We start from the raw sequence: 18517 nt of genomic DNA on the forward strand, positions 1-18517 counted from the left end.
ACTTTCGCATTTATAATATTAGTAGGATGTCAGCCAATGGTCGCACAGTGAGAAGTGATTTGAATTGGCATGTTGCAGTACTTGCAGTGGAAAAATTGGGCAGTTTATTTTAGATCAGCACCTTGTGAAGGTGGCGTGTCAAAACATGTAGGCCAACCCTTATACGACCCCATTGTATGAATGCTATGTACTCTTCTGAATTTTTTGTATTTTCGATTCTATTATGACGATTTTGCTCTTGCTTTATAGAATCCCGGTATGAGCACTGAATTTATATGTAATTTTCTCCAGATTCGTTGGGACATTGCAGGCATGAATCACCTTCATATTACGATAAGAAATAGGAATATAGTGTTTTGTGCTTCGTATGGCACGTTAAACGCTCCTATCGCATCTGATCATATCTGACTAGTGACAGCAGAATTCCACACCCACAATAAAATAAGAGGAATACCCAGGCCCATGATTAAAGCCATTGAGTGTCCAAGCTGCGAATTTCCATCCGCTGTTTGTCAGTGATCGTACAACCGTTACTCTGCTCCCCTACTTGTTGGCTATTTCGTTCGTTGACCTTACGCAGGCTGCCTTGGAGGTTTCTCTACTCGTTTTATATAGATTTAGTTGTTTTAAAACAAAAAATAGAAATAATCTCTTGAGTTCAACTGACCTTTTGTATCTTGCTGCTAAGAAATAACCTTTTCATTATTATAACTAGTGACTAAGCAAGATCAATTTTACTTTTTTATATTATTTCTTCGTTCATATTAATTTATATTATCATATACAGAATAAAATATGTGTAAACAATACAGTTATTTAAATATCTAGGTACTGCCAGACAAAGGTTTATTCTGACCTAACTTGAACAATTATTTATCTCTATTTTAACGGATCTGTCTACAATCTACATTAATTCTTCCATCGTTTAGCTTTGTGACTATAATCTTTGAAAAAGCCGAAACCCCATTACTCAAATTAAGTAATTATAACTACGTACGTGTCACAGCTCTTTTCTTAATTTTTTTATCCTAATGACGCAAATACGCAATGTATTCTTTTTCATCGCTCATGCATGTTCTACACAACAGAATACACAATTACTTAGCAAATAAATTATCAACTGTACACTCTTCTAGTCTAACTGTTAATAAGACTGTTAACTTTTTGTAGTCTTCCTAGATACTTCTTGATTTTAAAAGTTCTGGCTAAAATCTAAATAAGTACTGCTCGTATTATGTCATCGTCAGTACTAAATTTGCATCAGAACTCTTTATTTAGTTTTTGAGTAAAATGTAGTGTTTAACTTCATATTGCTGTACAAATATGTACTTATCTGCATGTAATACTTTGTAAAATTATGTTTCTTCCGCGGGCAAGTGAACTAGAGCGCATGTTAGAATTTTTTCTCGTAACTGATTAAGATTGTTATCTTCAGAGTTTAGTGTTTTAATTATAGAGCTCAACCATAATCTTTATTCATTTGGAACACATGAATCGCTTTGCTGGAGAAAGAATTTTCAAAATCAATTCAGTAGTTCCACTCCAGGGATAACCCACAAACCTCTTTGTTTTAATGTCGTTTGGCTTAATCAGGACTGGTCATTGTGGAAAATGGAAATCCTTGGAGAAGGATTTAAAAGCCGATTCAGACTCAGGGTGTACATAAATACTCTCATACTGATCACACAGCAAACTACCATTTTCCCCCTGCGGCCTTCAAAGCCGTAAATAGCTAGATTTCAGTCCAGGATGCCAGTAAAAATTGATTAATTTGAGCAAAATAAAGATAGGAAAGTTCATTTTGGAAAACCTTGGGGGAGGCCTTTGTCAAGCAGTGAACGTCATTTGGGAGAAACGAACGAATGAAAGATAGGATTATTTAAATACCTTTCATTACTGATATCACATATTTGACTTAATATCCCATGCCCTACTAAATCTACCGATATTTTATCATCAAAATATATGTCCCGTTTTACAGCATTGACTTTCATTTTAATTGAACTGATAATGTTGTAACGGAATGACATTATTAGATTGTAAATCATCATTCATTATACATTAAGTTTGTCATTATCGAGGAACACGTGAGTGCTTGGATTGACTTCATGCAAGTAATTAGAATAAATTGTATGTAATCTTTATTTTGTTCTATTAAAAGCTTTTGACCCATTCAAACGGAATAATTATAATATTTAAAAGACAAAAAACCTTGCAATGATGATGTAAATGTTTAGCTCGAATTATCGTGAGGTTTAAAAAAAAGGCTGAAAAAAATGACTTGAGTTTTCACGCTGTTTCTTCTCAGCTCTGACCCATTTTATTTTTCGACCCAAATCCGCGGTAGGGTCGGGCTTAAAACGATAGTGGAATATGTAAAAGCCTATTGTAAAAAATAATGATAAAGAAACGATTTATTTGGCACCAAATACACAATAAATCAATTTAGCATTTTAAAATAGAAAATGTGCTAAAAGACCCAGGACACTGATATTCAGCAGGTGCCTTAGGCACTAGGAGCCTGCGTATAAAAACAATAATAAAAATGACAGTGATACTTAGTTTTACTTCTACTTGCTATGGATCTTCCTTCAATGTCTTTTAACTAGAGATTTCTATGTATAATGCAGCATCGAACATTAACGTGATCAAGAAGGTCGGGTCACGGTCGATTCGCTCGTAGTCGGCGAATCATGATTCCACACGCATGTTCTGTGAGAGCCTTGGATCTGGCACCGGGGTAACTTCAGATTCCTGTTTATTTGTTATACATTTTCCTTCTGCATCTTCACTTACTCTGAGGAAAGAAATACATTAAATGTGTTAGAAGTATGAATTCATTAATGCTGCTAAACTACTACTTACTCAAAAAAAGTATTAGTAGTGAGTAACTTCTATACTGCTTGGGTTTGCTAACTTGCTAATAAGCTTTTTGGATGATGTCATAATGTTTAAAAAATCTAATAAAGAAGAATGTTTACAAAACGAATCCATTAGTTGGGTTTGCAGCGTACACAAAAATTCAATTTTCATTTGATATCCGATCAGTATGAAAGGCATTACAGGTTCATGAATAGGTATTACTTAATTTATTTGTGATACATATCATAATCATGCATATCCGTGTTCGCTTAAATCAGGTGATTAACATTTTAGATAATACATTTCACATAATTTGTAATTTGATAATCATACTTCATTATCTTGTTGCTTTTCAGTGCACTCGTACTGGATTGTTGTCAATTGTCGAAGTCCATTCATGTGTACATACGTAGAAGTAACACCAAAGCTTTTGAAAAGGATGTTGTTGTAATCTGTACTCTATTGCTCACCCATTGAGTGTCACTTGAATAGATCGATCATAATCTCAAGGCGGGTTCTGTTCCAAATTTAAACACAAAGCATGCGCGAGAGTGGCGTGACATCCACCGGCCAACCGGCGCTCGGCGCCCGCGCGGCTGGTACGTCGACCTCGCTGTTGAATAAATTGATTAATAACATGCGAAACTTTCTGTTTACGTTTGATAACATCTGAACTATCAGGTCTCATATTATCTGCACGTGTTATTGTATCAGAGGTGAATGCCGATGCTCTTTTATTTTCAGTCGCAAATCTCAGACGTTGATTTTCTTAAAATTTTCGGTCGCGAATCTCAAACGTTAGACTCCCACGCGTTAGAAGTTTATGCTCTCACGTTTATAATTTCTTTGAAATACTACGTCTGAAACGAACGAACTACGTCTGACTGTCTACCAAATAAACAGAATTTTGCGTTAGGAATTTTTCCTTGTCCGTTGTGTATTTTTCTAATTTACTCCGAAGAAGTATACAGGGTGTTAGGTAAATGGGTATATGAGCCGACACTAGCCCATGTTAACATGGGCATATAAATGGTATGGTGAAGTCAGAAATTTGATATCATCATTTAAATTTTTTAAAATTTTCATACAAAATAAATTTTACAAAATCCGATTTGTATGAAAAATAAAATAATTAAAATGAAGATATCAATTTTCTGACTTCACCATACCATTTATATGCACATGTTAACATGGGCTAGTGTCGGCTCATATACCCATTTACCTAACACCCTGTATAAATATACTTAAGACTCATATTTACCTAGTGTTATTGGTGTTCTAATAGATGGTCATCTGAATCAGGAAATAGCTTAATTCAAAGCTAAGACAACTGTGCATACAAATTTCGAATACTACGATGTTGCCAATGCAAGGATAATTGCATATAAATCAATTACTAATCACTTCCCAGTCACAATCGCAAGGCGTCGCGTAGCACGCTTGTAGAATTTTAAAATGTAGGCATATTGCTAATTAACCACGAAGCGAAAGTTAGCAAAAATGATAATTTAAATTGCAAAGACAGAAAAATTAAGCAAGTAAGAGTGTACAAACACCGCCCGCACATGTTGGTCTTGTCTTAAAATAAACGTCGAATATGATTTTTTTCCATACTACACGTGGACGTTTCTACAATGTATATCTTACATGGGGAAGTTAAACTGCTACATAGTTTAGTTTGACGCGTGGATACGCAGAAAATAAATCTTTGGATGCGTCACACTGTCACACACGTTCCCACAGCCAAAATATTTTGTCGCCACCACCGACGCCGTCTATTCTTACAACTGAACTCAAAAATAGCTTTTTGTCTCGCCCACACTTTACAATTTTCAGTATATCCGTCTCCGTCTATCGTTTGATCGCTAATATTTGTATTCCATTTGGAACCTTGCCCCTGACTTTCATAGTGATGTAATAGTTAACGGTTCTATCGTATGTGCGTAGTCTTAAAGTATTTGGCATACTCGTCTATTTGTAAACAGTATTGTTGAATTTTCCAAAGCGCGAATATTATTAAGGCCGTAAATCTTTTAAAGCTGTGAAGAAAATTTCTCTGAGATAAATGGTCTAGTCTAGACAGCCCCGATAGCGTCCTGATAATTTTTAAAATGATGTAATAAATGATCTTAAAATACACATTGAGTCTGTTTTCTTTTATTCTTTATCTGACATAGACAGTGGCTGACACGAGTTCATTTCTAGATAGGAAGTAATGTAGGTATTTGCAGATTTCAAATCTCTGAGTTTTATTCATTTGCTAGTTAAAGCATCTGTGTACCTACCATGAGTTTACGTTAGGTGTGCTCGCTAGCGAGTACGTCAAAAATCTCTATGAAGATTTTGTTTCTTGAAAGTAGCCGCTAGGGGCGCTGCACAATATGTCATACGATTAAATGTCATTTTTTTACGCAGTCGCTAGCGAGCACACCTAACGTAAACTCATGGTAAGCACACTGGAGAGACAAAGAGAGCATTACAGCAGCAGTTTTAAATGTCATTTTTAACTGTAACTAAAAATGTGACAAATCTCTACCAGCCGGACAGCGACAAATGTATGGGCTTATCACGTAAAATCGATAAAATGTCTGATAAAACGATATATTGGCGTGCTCCTAGGCTGGCTGGTCTAACATCACATCCTACGAACCAAAAACCCTTGTAAACAAGATTAGTTTGTTTCCAATTCACACTGAAAATATTTTGAGATTTGTCACAAGCAGCGCGTCGTTGTTTCGCCTTGAAGAAGTTATTTATACAATGTTATCGTGAACCCAAACTAAATATAACTGATGGTCATTAGCGATTTGTCATTTTACGCTGATATTCGCACATGTAGTCAAATCAAGAAATCTGGTTACAATAATAATATATTGTCTTAAGTCTTTGCCACAAAATTGTATAGTAATCGCGACAAGGTGGCACTGTTAATTCCACTATTTCTTCGTTCTTCATGTTCTCTCCTGCTACTCTTACTTTCCTCTTTATACTCGTGAGATGTCCCATAGTACAGACGATAGCACATCAAGCTAAACACTGAGATCTCTTATCTAGTTGTAATAGGTGTGATTTTGCAACAAAAATGTGTATTCTGGTGTGCTGTTCTCTGTACTAAAGTTTTTTCTTTCTGATAAAAAAGAAGAAAAAAGTAAATCGAGCCTCTTTTAATTCAACCTTTTTTTGTCCCCAGGAGTCATGGCACGACCCAAAAGTGGCGGAGACAGATGCAGTCATCAACGTCATGAACATAGGCAGGCACACGTGTGCCAATGGCGGAGTGTTCTCCAGATACTTCTGCGACCAGGCGCAGTGCTTCAAACTGCTGAAGTACGACTATAAGGATGTTGTTCCTACGGTAAGTGGCTCTGGACATTCATCATTTCAGCCGTAGGACGTCCACTGCTGAACATAGACCGCCCCCAATGACTTCAATGATGACCAGTTGGCAGCGGCCTGCATCCAGTGTTACGGGATTATAAGACCTTCTAATTTGACACCACTATAAATCCTGCGCCAAGTCAGGCCAGTCTTGAAACTCGAAAGTGTACCTAAAGTTCATTGCCCTAAGATTGTTTTTAATACCCCTTCTACCATAAATTGAGTAGCTGTTACTTATAAACATCCCAAAAAATACTGAAATATTTATAAACTCTGATACTTTTTCGGACAATCGCACCAAGCTGTGATTGTATGACTCACTAAATGGGCGTGTCTTTCACGAATATTATTGACTGCTTTGTTTAGCGAGACATGATCTTATTGGTTATGATATGAATCACCCTCGTGAGTTTGCTCAAGTCAGACGGACTTAATAATCCGCTTTCTTTCAATTGTCAACAACTTGGTATAAATCGCTGTAGTTTTGTACCTCTTTCCTGTCTTTTTGTGTTTTTGTTTTGTGGAAACACAGAATCATCTTATGGGTCAAGCGAGTTGCAATTCTACGCTTTATAATGTCTTGCAGGCTTGAATTAATTTGATTGAGTCATAATCTCAGTCAAATTAATTGAAGCCTGCTACGCCTTAACCCTTTATCAGGTACTAATTAGACATAGCTCGTAGAGACGATGGCCGTTGGGGCAGAAAAGTAAGACGTAGCGTGGGCAGGCCTCCCCCTAGGTGGACCGACAATCTGGTGAAGGTCGCGGGAAGAACGCAGGATCGGTCGTTTTTGAAATCCTTGGGGGATGCCTTTGCCTAGCAGTGGACGTCATTTGGCTAAAACGAACGAATTACTCGTAGATATCAACTTGAACTTTATTTTTATCTATTTAAGGCCGGGTAGCAGAGAAAATGGCGAAAATGAGGTTTTCATTTTTCATTTTTGAGGTACTAAACAGTAAAATTAAAGGCTAAGATTTTTATTGGGCATAGTTGAGGATATTTTCGAGGGCTATTAACGGATGGAAACACGATTTGATGAAGTTGACTCGATAGAATAAATTCCCAAAGTTACCTCTATTCGTTTTCTATTTATGGTTTTATTTTTAAAACTTTTACTAAACTAAAGTTCAGAAATAACTTGAGGGCTTTTAACGGATGAAATTTTTATATTGCGTCTTATTTAGTTACTATGTTAAAAAATGTGGAAAAAATCGTCCATGACGGCTTGGACAATCTCAATCAGTCGCGCGGTGGCGCTTACGGAGGACGGACGAGTGTCAGTTTTTTGGCCGTGACAGTTCGCGATTTGTCAATATTTTTGACAATGATGACTTTGATGAGTCACAGTATAATAATATCAGTGTTACTGGAGAAAGCTTAAATTTTAGATAATTAAAAATTATCAATTTTGTCTACCTATTGAAATTTAAATCGTTCGCATCCTTTTAAACGAAGACTCTACTCATGATACATAGTACATTCCTCAAATATGAGACAAAACCAATGAGTTAAAATTACATTTTAATAGTACCTACCTACATACAATCGTCTTACACTCTTTAGAAGAGCACACTGACACAAATAAATAATAAAAAATACTGTCTAAGGTACAGACCTTAGACAGTATTTTTTATTATTTTATTAGCTACAGAGCTAAAGGTCTAAGCTGTAAGATAGAAGAATCTTCTAGCCAAAAAGATGGCAGATGCAGCAGATGTCAACGGATTTAAAACTGGAGTTCTTATTATGACTCCTTGTAGACTTGAGTCTCTAGAGCGTCCCTTCCTCCACCATGCGTAAGAATTTTCACAAAAATACTGTCTAAGGTCTGTAGCTAAAGGTCTACGCTGCAAGATGGAAGAATCTTCTAACCAAAAAGATGGCAGATGCAGCAGATGTCAACGGATTTAAAACTGGAGTTCATATGACTCCTTGTAGACTTGAGTCTCTAGAGCGTCCCTTCCTCCACCATGCGTAAGAATTTTCACAAAAATACTGTCTAAGGTCTGTAGCTAAAGGTCTACGCTGCAAGATGGAAGAATCTTCTAACCAAAAAGATGGCAGATGCAGCAGATGTCAACGGATTTAAAACTGGAGTTCATGTGACTCCTTGTAGACTTGAGTGTCTAGAGCGTCCCTTCCTCCACCATGCGTAAGAATTTTCACAAAAATACTGTCTAAGGTCTGTAGCTAAAGGTCTACGCTGCAAGATGGAAGAATCTTCTAACCAAAAAGATGGCAGATGCAGCAGATGTCAACGGATTTAAAACTGGAGTTCATGTGACTCCTTGTAGACTTGAGTGTCTAGAGCGTCCCTTCCTCCACCATGCGTAAGAATTTTCACAAAAATACTGTCTAAGGTCTGTAGCTAAAGGTCTACGCTGCAAGATGGAAGAATCTTCTAACCAAAAAGATGGCAGATGCAGCAGATGTCAACGGATTTAAAACTGGAGTTCATGTGACTCCTTGTAGACTTGAGTGTCTAGAGCGTCCCTTCCTCCACCATGCGTAAGAATTTTCACAAAAATACTGTCTAAGGTCTGTAGCTAAAGGTCTAAGCCGTAAGATAGAGGAATCTTATAGCCAAAAACATGGCAGATGCAGCATATATCAACGAATTTAAGACTGGCACCACCTTGCAATGTCATCCTCTCATTGTTATCTGTAATGTAAATTATTATTAAAATGTCTCTCACCTCTCAACTCAACTACACTACACAAACACCTTTGTTCGCAACTATACTGACGAAACCTCGATATTATACCGTTCATTTAAGATGGCAAGCTTTTTGCTGCGGTAATGCACTCCAGGTAACCGTGTGTGATGCTTATTCCTCATATTTTTATTAGATTTTCGATACAGAGCCCCGTACATACGTTATACATAAATTATGGAAAGAAAACACCCAGACCAATACAAACAAATATGTATGCAATTTTAGTATGATATTTTTATTTATTAATAAACAAAAAGACTGAACAAAATTGATGCGTGTACTGATTAATGTAATTAACCACATGCAAAGCTTTGTGAATTGCAACAACTATAATTTATTATCCAAGCTCTAAATAATCGCTACTACGAGTAACTGATCATAAAATGTTTTTCCAATCGCTCAAGCTCCCGAGGATCTACCGATAGGTCGGGTGACGTAATCTTGAAATTCTTCTAGCCGGCGCGGAACTTCCGGAAGGTCGGGTGACGCCACGCCTCTTTGAACCGTGTTTACTTTGGCAGTTATATTCTATATTTATTCGATTCCAAAATATATTCCCAAAAATTTTGAAAGTTGTTTTAATTTGTATCACTTGGATATGATTTGTATTAGAAAGTGCTGTGAGTGTGACGCTTGAACGGAAGGAAGTCAACCTAACCAACTGCGTATTTCTAAACTGCGTATTTCTATACTGTGTAGCCGCGAGAGCTCTTTGGCGCGCTGTCTTCGGCGAAGTATTGCGCGCGCAGATTTTGACAGCGCGAAATACCTACTTTAGCAGAAATACCAAGCCTTAAGTGCCCTGGAAAGGACCTATATGTACTGAATAAACTAACGCCCGTATTCACAAACATTACTTTGAGGTTTCACAGTGCGCATGGACACACAGGGTGACAGACGAACCAACCACAGAGCTCTATTCAATGCTGTGCGTTCGATTTGCTGCTTCACTTAAGCAAGCATCGTGTGAATACGGGCGTAAGGCTAAATCCCACTACCACCGAAGGCTCGACGCTATGACTTGTACTCTTTTGTTTCCTTCCAGGTAATAAAAGACGAAGGCTTCCAGAGTGCCATAGACGAGGTGACGAAGCAGGAAGTCACCAAGGAGATGCAGGCTAAAGACACGGGCGGCGGGGACGCACAGTACGCGGCGTTGTATAGGAACATCAGGAAGAAGGTCGAGGCTCGCGCCTTGAGGGTGCTGAATAACATCAGCTCCGCCATGTCCAATGCTGTGCTCAAGTAAGTGGCGATCTATTCATTGTCATTGTGTTTTTATTTTAATTTACATTTTGATTCTGAATAGTATATTACCTCAGGCTATCCTTTTTAAGCTGTTCCTCATCTGGTACCAAGCAGAACCTACTCAGCAACCAATTTTTGCGTTTAAATTAGTGTTACTTTCCCCCAATGACAATTTTCCAGTCCAATTACTGAACTTTCCCCCGGGACAAACTCGACCTTCACTGTAAGCAAACTAGAGGGAATCATGCTCCTGCATTGGAGATTGAACTGATGATGAAGAGTTCAAAATCGAAGAGAACAAATTTGTTCAAATCATAAGATACAACTGGTGGTGCAACTTCTTACGTGTCTTTGACTGTAACTATAGCCATAACCGATGTTTTTTGTATGGACTTTGACATACTTTTGAAGTTTGTTAAAATAGTTAAAGTAACGCCCGGTTCACACAATTGTCTCCGTTTTACTGTTCCGTTTTATCGTGTATGTTTTTTGTATGTATTACTGTATAGGGTCAAGGAGGCAACAGTGACTCGGTCGGCTACAGTGGCTCAGTCATGTTTCGACCTGAAGGCATAGGAATATATATTTGTCTCTTTTACCGATTCAAAGGTCTTGGTACCCGAACACGTTTAAACCAGTTTGCTCGCCGGTCAAGTGCCGTGCGGAAGGGTGAGGGAATGTTTTTTGTTTTCGCGCCCACTAAATTACATTCTAAGGTGAGTTTCGATTGTTTTTATATCTTTGTTTGTTGCTATAGGTAATAGCCGTTATATTTATCGGATAGTAGGTCTTGTATCAATTGTCTTTAATCCGAATTTTGACTAATTTGTTTTACATCTTGGTTTTTTTGATCAAATATTTACAAAATGGCGTAGAAGTACACAGTGACTCAATTTTAATACTTTATACGAATTCAATATTTTTATAACTTTAAATCGAATTTTGTTTTTTATTTACAGAATGCCACGGAAAAAAACCGACAGAAAAATAGGGAAGAAATAAATAACGAAGAGATTGAGATGACTTAAGATCTTATAGGTAGAAATAAAAGTACTAAGAGTCGTGTTGAATTGTTGATTATAATAAGAATAGCTTGTGCAGTTTTGTTATTATTTCTAATAAAAAACTACGCGGAATGGGCATTTTCTTTTCATATAAATACTGCCGTACCACGTTAATACTGTGTACCACGGTAGTGAGTCAGTGTGTACACCTAGTAGTCCACAGTGGCTCAATTATCATTTTTTTGTTTTAGGTTCCTACTTTGACATAAGTAGTAAATAATGTAGAATCATGAGTGCTCAGTTACAGTTCAATAGTGTATCTAAAATGTGAGCAAATTTTAGGCCAATATTAAAGCGATATCTATTTTTATTAAGCTTCGAAAAAAAAGTGAGTCACTGTTGCCTCCCTGACCCTACAGAATACTGTGTCATGTGTGAAGTCGCTCATACAACTACATACGCCATCGACGAAAAAAAACGTACACGATAAAACGGAACAGTAAAACGGAGACATGTGTGAACCGGGCGTAAGATGGTGCAACCCAGCCTGAATGTTTTACTTGCTACAAACTTAAATTGAACCTACATAAATTTTCCACCAGATTCGTAGCCTGGGTGTGTCACAAAGCCATCCGCCGCATCGCCGGCGGTGGTTGTGGTACCCGCATGGCGTGTGTTGAACGCCTCCGTCGTGCTAAAGCAGCTGGTCTGCCGCTTATCTTCGTGCCCCTTCATCGCTCACATCTGGATTACATCCTGGTCACCTTTACGCTGTACCTGACTGGTCTCAGGCCACCTTTGGTTGCTGCGGGAGACAATATGAGGATACCGTTCTTTGGGTGAGTCTACTTAGCTTTAGTTGACCGTGGTCTGCAGCTCATCTTCGTGCGTCTAAACCGCTCACATCTTGATTACATCCTTGTCACCTTTACGCTTACGCTTTACGCTGTACCTGACTGGTCTACGGCCGCCACTGGTCGCTGCTGGAGACAATATGAGGATACCGTTCTTTGGGTGAGTCTACCAACCTATTTCTAGTCTCATCTTCGTACCCCTGCAACGCTCACACCTGGATTACATCCTGGTCACTTTCACGCTGTATCTGACTGGCTTGAGATCCGCTTTTAGTAGCTGCTGGAGACAACATGAGGATACCGTTCTTGGGTGAGTCTACCAACCTTAGCTCTAGTCTCATCTTCGTCTACTAACGGTACAGCATCAAGGCTTCTTAGATGCACCAAGGCAGTTAGTCTGTCTCATCTTCGTACCTTTGCACCGCTCACATCTGAACTATATCCTGGTCACTTTAACGCTGTACCTGACTGGTCTATGGCCGCCTCTGGTCGCTGCAGGGGACAATATGAGGATACCGTTCTTTGGGTGAGTCTACCAAACTCAGGTCTTCTTATTATGAGCATTAGGTCTGCCGTTCATCTTTGTGCCTCTGTACCGCTCTCATCTGGATAACATCCTGGTGACCTTCACGCTGTACCTGACTGGTCTACGGCCGCCTCTGGTCGCTGCAGGGGACAATATGAGGATACCGTTCTTTGGGTGAGTCTACCAACCTATTTCTAGTCTCATCTTCGTACCCCTGCACCGCTCACATCTGGACTATATCCTGGTCACCTTCACGCTGTACCTGACTGGTCTACGGCCGCCTCTGGTCGCTGCAGGGGACAATATGAGGATACCGTTCTTTGGGTGAGTCTACCAAACTTAGCTCTAGTCTCATCTTTGTGCATCTGGACTATATCCTGGTTACTTTCACGCTGTACCTGACTGGCCTGAGACCGCTTTTAGTAGCTGCTGGAGATAATATGAGGATACCGTTCTTTGGGTGAGTCTGCCAAACTCAGGTCTTCTTATAATGAGCATTAGATCTTCTTAGATGCGCCAAGGCAGTTAGTCTGTCTCATCTTCGTACCTTTGCACCGCTCACATCTGAACTATATCCTGGTCACTTTCACGCTGTACCTGACTGGTCTCAGGCCACCTTTGGTTGCTGCGGGAGACAATATGAGGATACCGTTCTTTGGGTGAGTCTACCAACGTTAGAGCATTATGTCTTCTTATATGTATGTGTCTTGGCTGTTAGTCTGCTCATAGTAGCTGCTAGAGAGAACATGAGGATACCTTTATTTGAGTGTTTCTATCAATCTTTGGTCTTATTATAATGAGCTGTGCGTCAGTCAGCTGTTGTAAGACATTTGGTAGTATGTAACGGCAACACAACATTTTTCATTATGTTTAAAAATGGTTACCTATCTTATTGTTTTTGAAGAGAACAATAACATCCTCTTTTTCACTTAAAAACAATTGCTATTTGTATCCGATACATTGAACCTACCTAGATACTATCACCTTTTTTATGCAATAAGTACCTAAATATGAAAGTAACCTCCCATATAAACTTCTTGCCCTCTATTCGAAATAACATCATCATTTCAGCCACAGGTCGTCCACTGCTGGACATACACCTCTCACAATGATTTTCAGATTGGCCGGTTCTTAACAGCCTGCATCAAGCACCTTTCTGCTACCTTTATGAGGTCATCTGTCCACCTTGTGGGTGGTATGGAATAAATATTGAAGTTCATAATATCGTTGTTGCAGTTGGTTCCTCCGAGGTTGCGGCGCGTTTTTCATCCGCCGTCGCGTTGATGGCTCAGACAAACATGGCGACCCGATCTACAAGTCTGCACTCAGGTAAATATTGAAAACTGCGAGTTTGAAACCTAAAATCTTTTTTTTCGTCGGGAAATGATTTGCCCAACCAACTGTCCGATAAGAACGGCCAGTGGTATAAGGCTATGTGGAAATTTTCCCGCCAGAAGGGTGGAGACTACCCACTAAAACCCGACGGAATCTTCTAGGGCTATTCAAACAGAGCCGCCGCATTAAAAACAAACGTTATCGTGGTATGACTTACTCGTATCCTTATACAGTCATCGTCAATAATTCGTGATACCCAAAGTGGCCAAAAAGTTGACAACACAACCTTATTCCAATGAGGGTTTTTGCGATTGAAAAATCCGCCAGATGGCAATACGTAGACGGGAGGTCCAAATGCTGCATGATTGGTTATTTTTGACATGACATTGACAGATATGTCAAAATCCACCAATCACGCAGCAGTCAGACCCCACATCCACGTCCCGCCATCTAGCGGATCTTTCATTCGCGAAAACCCTCATTGTAACAAGGACGTGTTGCGAACTTTTTGGCTGCTTTGGGTGTCACGAACTATTCGAGGCTGACTGTGCAACAAGGACGTTACAAATACAGTTTTCACTCTGTCCGAGGGTCCAAAAACGTACCTACAGTGCATGGTCTTTAATCTTATAAATAAATAAATAATATCCTTAGACATTTTACACTGCGCTTCTAGTCCCAAACTAAGCAAAGCTTGTACTATGGGTACTAGACAACGGATATAAACATACTTAAATACTTTTTTTTTTTATAAATACATACTTATTATACATAGAAAACACCCAGTCCAATACAAACAAATATGTTCATGCACACAAATGTTTGTACTGTGCGGGAATCGAACACGCTACCTCCGGAATAGTAGTCCGTTTCGAACCACTACACCAAACGGCCGACTAAATGCTGGTCGATTTATTATTGCAATTCTTGTATTACAACGTTTTTTGTTTTATTTCCAGATCTTACATCCTCAACAGTTTAGCTGCAAACAATAACCTGGAATTCTTCATTGAAGGAGGACGGACTAGGACCGGCAAACCTCAGCCACCGAAAGGTATGAAACATAAAATCGCCTTTAGCAAGCATTAGCTTAATATTTCCTTAACAATAGGTTTTATAATAATCTAAAGATATGCTAGACTGTAAAAGTCGATATATTTACTAAAAGCTACAATAATTCACTTCTAATTCTATTTTGACATGCTTCCATTTTGGATTTAGGGGTATTATCAGGACGTAAGTAAGAATTTCAAGTATTGCAAAAGAGTTTCTCCCGCCACTTCTCTGCACCAGCCCATATGTTGTCCCGAAGTGGTGGTAGGGCAAGCTGTATTTGGGACGTGTATAAGCCCTGGAGAGGGCCTAAATACTGAATAAAATATTTGATTTGATTCTTAATGCATTATGTCCAAAGGGTACAAGCTTTGAGACTATATTGATAAGGATGCGTGGTCAGTTCAGTCTGCACATATTTGATGTACTTGAATTTGGTAACTCTAACCGTTAGATAATTCCTGGCAATTAGTGGTGACTGAGTTTGTTCCGGCGTTTCTTCTCAGCACTTGCCGTATGTTTGTCTCGAAGCGTTGGTAGGGCCCTAAAGATAAGGAGACATGTAAAGTGCCCTATAAGGGCTACCTTTTCTTTTTTTATTATTTACTATATTTTGACGTTCATAAGTGCCACTTGTGGTCTAAACTGAATATTTTTGATTTGATTCTTAATGCAATAACCTATTTGACCTTTCCATACAGGGGGTATTGCATATCTTTCTCGATAAAAGATTGTCAATTGGTTAATAATGGATTATATCCGTAATTAGCACTAATTAACGTCACTGATTAGCTAATACGTTGTAATCGTAGAATTTTTACGATAAACATAGTTCAATATCCTGAAACCTTCCTAATCAATCGCTGTTGCTATTGAAACTGCATTAAAAATGGCAGCCAATTTATCGATTTGTCGACTTAATCAGGATATAACGCTCGTATTCACAAACATTACTATAGGGGTCTCACAGTGCACGTGGACGCACAGGGTGACACACGAACCAATCACAGAGCTCTATTCAACGCTGTGCGTTCGATTTGCTACTTCACTTAAGCAAGCATCGTTTGTGAATACGGGTGTAATAATCACACTACAGGAATCGGCCACACTGAATGCGTTCTACGGTCTGCTATCAGGTCAAACATCATTGTCCAACGTACCTACTTTAGGGATATAATAAAGCGTTCTTTTATAGAAGTTGTGCGTGAGATTCAGTTTATAGATCTAACGCTTAACTCAGTGTCTGAGGTATAGTTCCAAAATACTGAACTGTCCTATCCATGACATCGACAGTGGGGCGCCACCGTCAATACCGGATCGCTGGTTCCGATTTTTGCCATGTTGGAAACCATATAGTTGAACGATGGTAGCGCCCCCCTGTCATTGAGTTTGGTGGGACAGTTCAGCGTGGGTCATCTATATGGGAGCGGTTTGGGTGAAGTGACGTGACAGAGCATATAAATTTGAAGGAGATCTGAAGTCTCGTTGACGTTTGACATTACAAAAACACCCTTCCGTGCCGCTCTATCATCTAATTCAATCTAACTCAATCGAACCTATCATCTAATTTTAAATTATTGTTTAGTAGTAACTGCTTATTAACACAAACGACTAGCACCTCTATCCCCTATTACATAAGTCCTCATTCACCTTGCAAACGCTTCTAACAGCAATCATTTCTTCCAGCGGGCATCCTCTCAGTTATAATGGATGCGTACCTAGACGGTACCATAGACGACGCTCTTCTAGTGCCTGTATCGTTGAACTACGACAAACTGGTGGACGGGAACTTTGTGAGAGAACAGCTGGGAATGCCCAAACAGATGGAAACCTTCTGGTCGGCTTTGAGGGGCATTTGGAGCACTTTGAACACAAACCACGGCAGTATTAGGGTGGACTTCAACCAGCCTATTTCTTTGAAGGTATGTTTTGATTTATCTTTGTTCTACCTCTAGGTCTTTATTGTGTTTATTAACTCAAGCCAAGTGAGGACAGCGTTAGTAGAATTGATGGCCCTTATGGTAGAAAAGTTCTCGATTGATTGACGTAGAATAGGCGGGCGTCCCACATAGTGGACCGAAATCTTTTGACCAGCTGTGGACATACTCTGAACGAACGAACTACTCAAAAGCTTTTCCGTAAATTTTTGGCCACAATAATGGTTATAGGTTTATGTCATTTTATTAGGTCTTTCATTTATTCGGTATAAAGATGCATATGAATTGCTTATGTACAATCGCATTCATAAATTACTAAAATATTGGGACTTAACAATTTCATAACATAACTCCTTATGTTTGTTGACACTGTTGTTTTTTCCTTAGTTACAAATTCAACAATTTATTTCCAGGAACTGGTGACGTCCTTCCAAAAGTACAACTATCTCAAGATGCCTGTAGAGAGGCCTTTGACGCCGCCCAACAACAACAATTTGGGCGTGGACCTCGACCACCGAATCCTGTATAACAACAGCCACTCCAGTCTGTTCGGTGCTGACGTTAGCGCGGATCACAAGCTCATGATTGAGGCTATTGGCAGGCATTTAGTCTATGGTGAGTGTTCTACTGAAATAACTATGTCCTTTCAGAAGTACATTACCTGCAGGTCACTGGATCGAAATCATTTTTTACAGAGTTAACTGATAATGATATTCAATGACTATGTCGATATGCCTTTCATCATCAGCACAGAACGGAATAGTGTTCTGTATTTATCCAAGTCGTAAGCTTTAATCATCCAGTATGCACTAAAATTACACCATAAAACTTAAGGAACTGCGTTTTATTTGACTATTTTCAATCTAAATAATACAAATTCGTACTAATTTCTTCCACAGATGCATCCCAAGCCACAGCACTTATGTGCACGAACGTGGTATCGTACGTCCTACTCACAGAACACAGATCGGGCTGTACTATGAAGCAACTGCAGGCCAGTGTGGAGAACCGCGGTCAGAAACTTAGCCAGGCCGGCCGCGACCTCGGCTACACAGGAGACACCCCTGCCTTGGTGCACCACGCTGTAAGTATTGTGTTATTGCTGAATGTTCTTCTTATAGGACATTGCTGGCATTATGTACTGAATTTTTAATTGTCATGAGTCATCATCATTTTCATATAAGGCCGGTCTCCACTACAGAATAAGCCTCTCTTATTTAAAAAAATAAAATAAATATACTTGGACATTTTACACTGCGCCGCCAGTCCCAAACTAAGTAAAGCTTGTACTATGCGTACTAGACAACTGATACAAACATACTTAAATACATTTTTTTTTGTAAATACTACTTAATATACTTACATAGAAAACACCCAGACCCGTCACAGAAATCAAAATTTATCATTTCAATTTCTGCCCGGCCGGGAATCGAACCCGGGCCCTCTCGGCATAGTAGTCCGTTCTGAACCACTACACCAAACGGCCGATTTACCAGAGGCAAGATGATTTCGCCTACACTGGCCAGATGAATTGCTGAGGGCTGATGTTCGCTTGTTTCTTCATTAGTCAACTTATACGACATCCACGGTAAAAGTG

The 18517-nt window shown here is 39.1% G+C and overlaps 1 protein-coding gene and 1 long non-coding RNA gene across 2 annotated transcripts in view; both read left to right on the top strand.

Moving 5' to 3' along the window:
* Nucleotides 1-18517, top strand: part of LOC135083655 (glycerol-3-phosphate acyltransferase 1, mitochondrial) — a gene marked incomplete at its 5' end in the record, with an annotated part of 41463 nt that overhangs the window by 11709 nt on the left and 11237 nt on the right. Inside the window, 8 exons of the mRNA XM_063978362.1 lie at nucleotides 6053-6217; nucleotides 10009-10208; nucleotides 11818-12054; nucleotides 13832-13924; nucleotides 14890-14984; nucleotides 16670-16905; nucleotides 17334-17535; nucleotides 17820-18004. Of these exons, the coding sequence (XP_063834432.1) occupies nucleotides 6053-6217; nucleotides 10009-10208; nucleotides 11818-12054; nucleotides 13832-13924; nucleotides 14890-14984; nucleotides 16670-16905; nucleotides 17334-17535; nucleotides 17820-18004 (1413 nt within the window). The remainder of the gene's footprint in view (nucleotides 1-6052; nucleotides 6218-10008; nucleotides 10209-11817; nucleotides 12055-13831; nucleotides 13925-14889; nucleotides 14985-16669; nucleotides 16906-17333; nucleotides 17536-17819; nucleotides 18005-18517) is intronic.
* Nucleotides 10721-11351, top strand: LOC135083685 (uncharacterized). The gene is made up of 2 exons (XR_010259679.1): nucleotides 10721-10927; nucleotides 11171-11351. It is a non-coding gene; the product is annotated as an uncharacterized LOC135083685 (long non-coding RNA).

The sequence above is a fragment of the Ostrinia nubilalis genome, chromosome 24 (genome assembly GCF_963855985.1).
Source record: "Ostrinia nubilalis chromosome 24, ilOstNubi1.1, whole genome shotgun sequence".
NCBI classification, from domain to species: domain Eukaryota; kingdom Metazoa; phylum Arthropoda; class Insecta; order Lepidoptera; family Crambidae; genus Ostrinia; species Ostrinia nubilalis.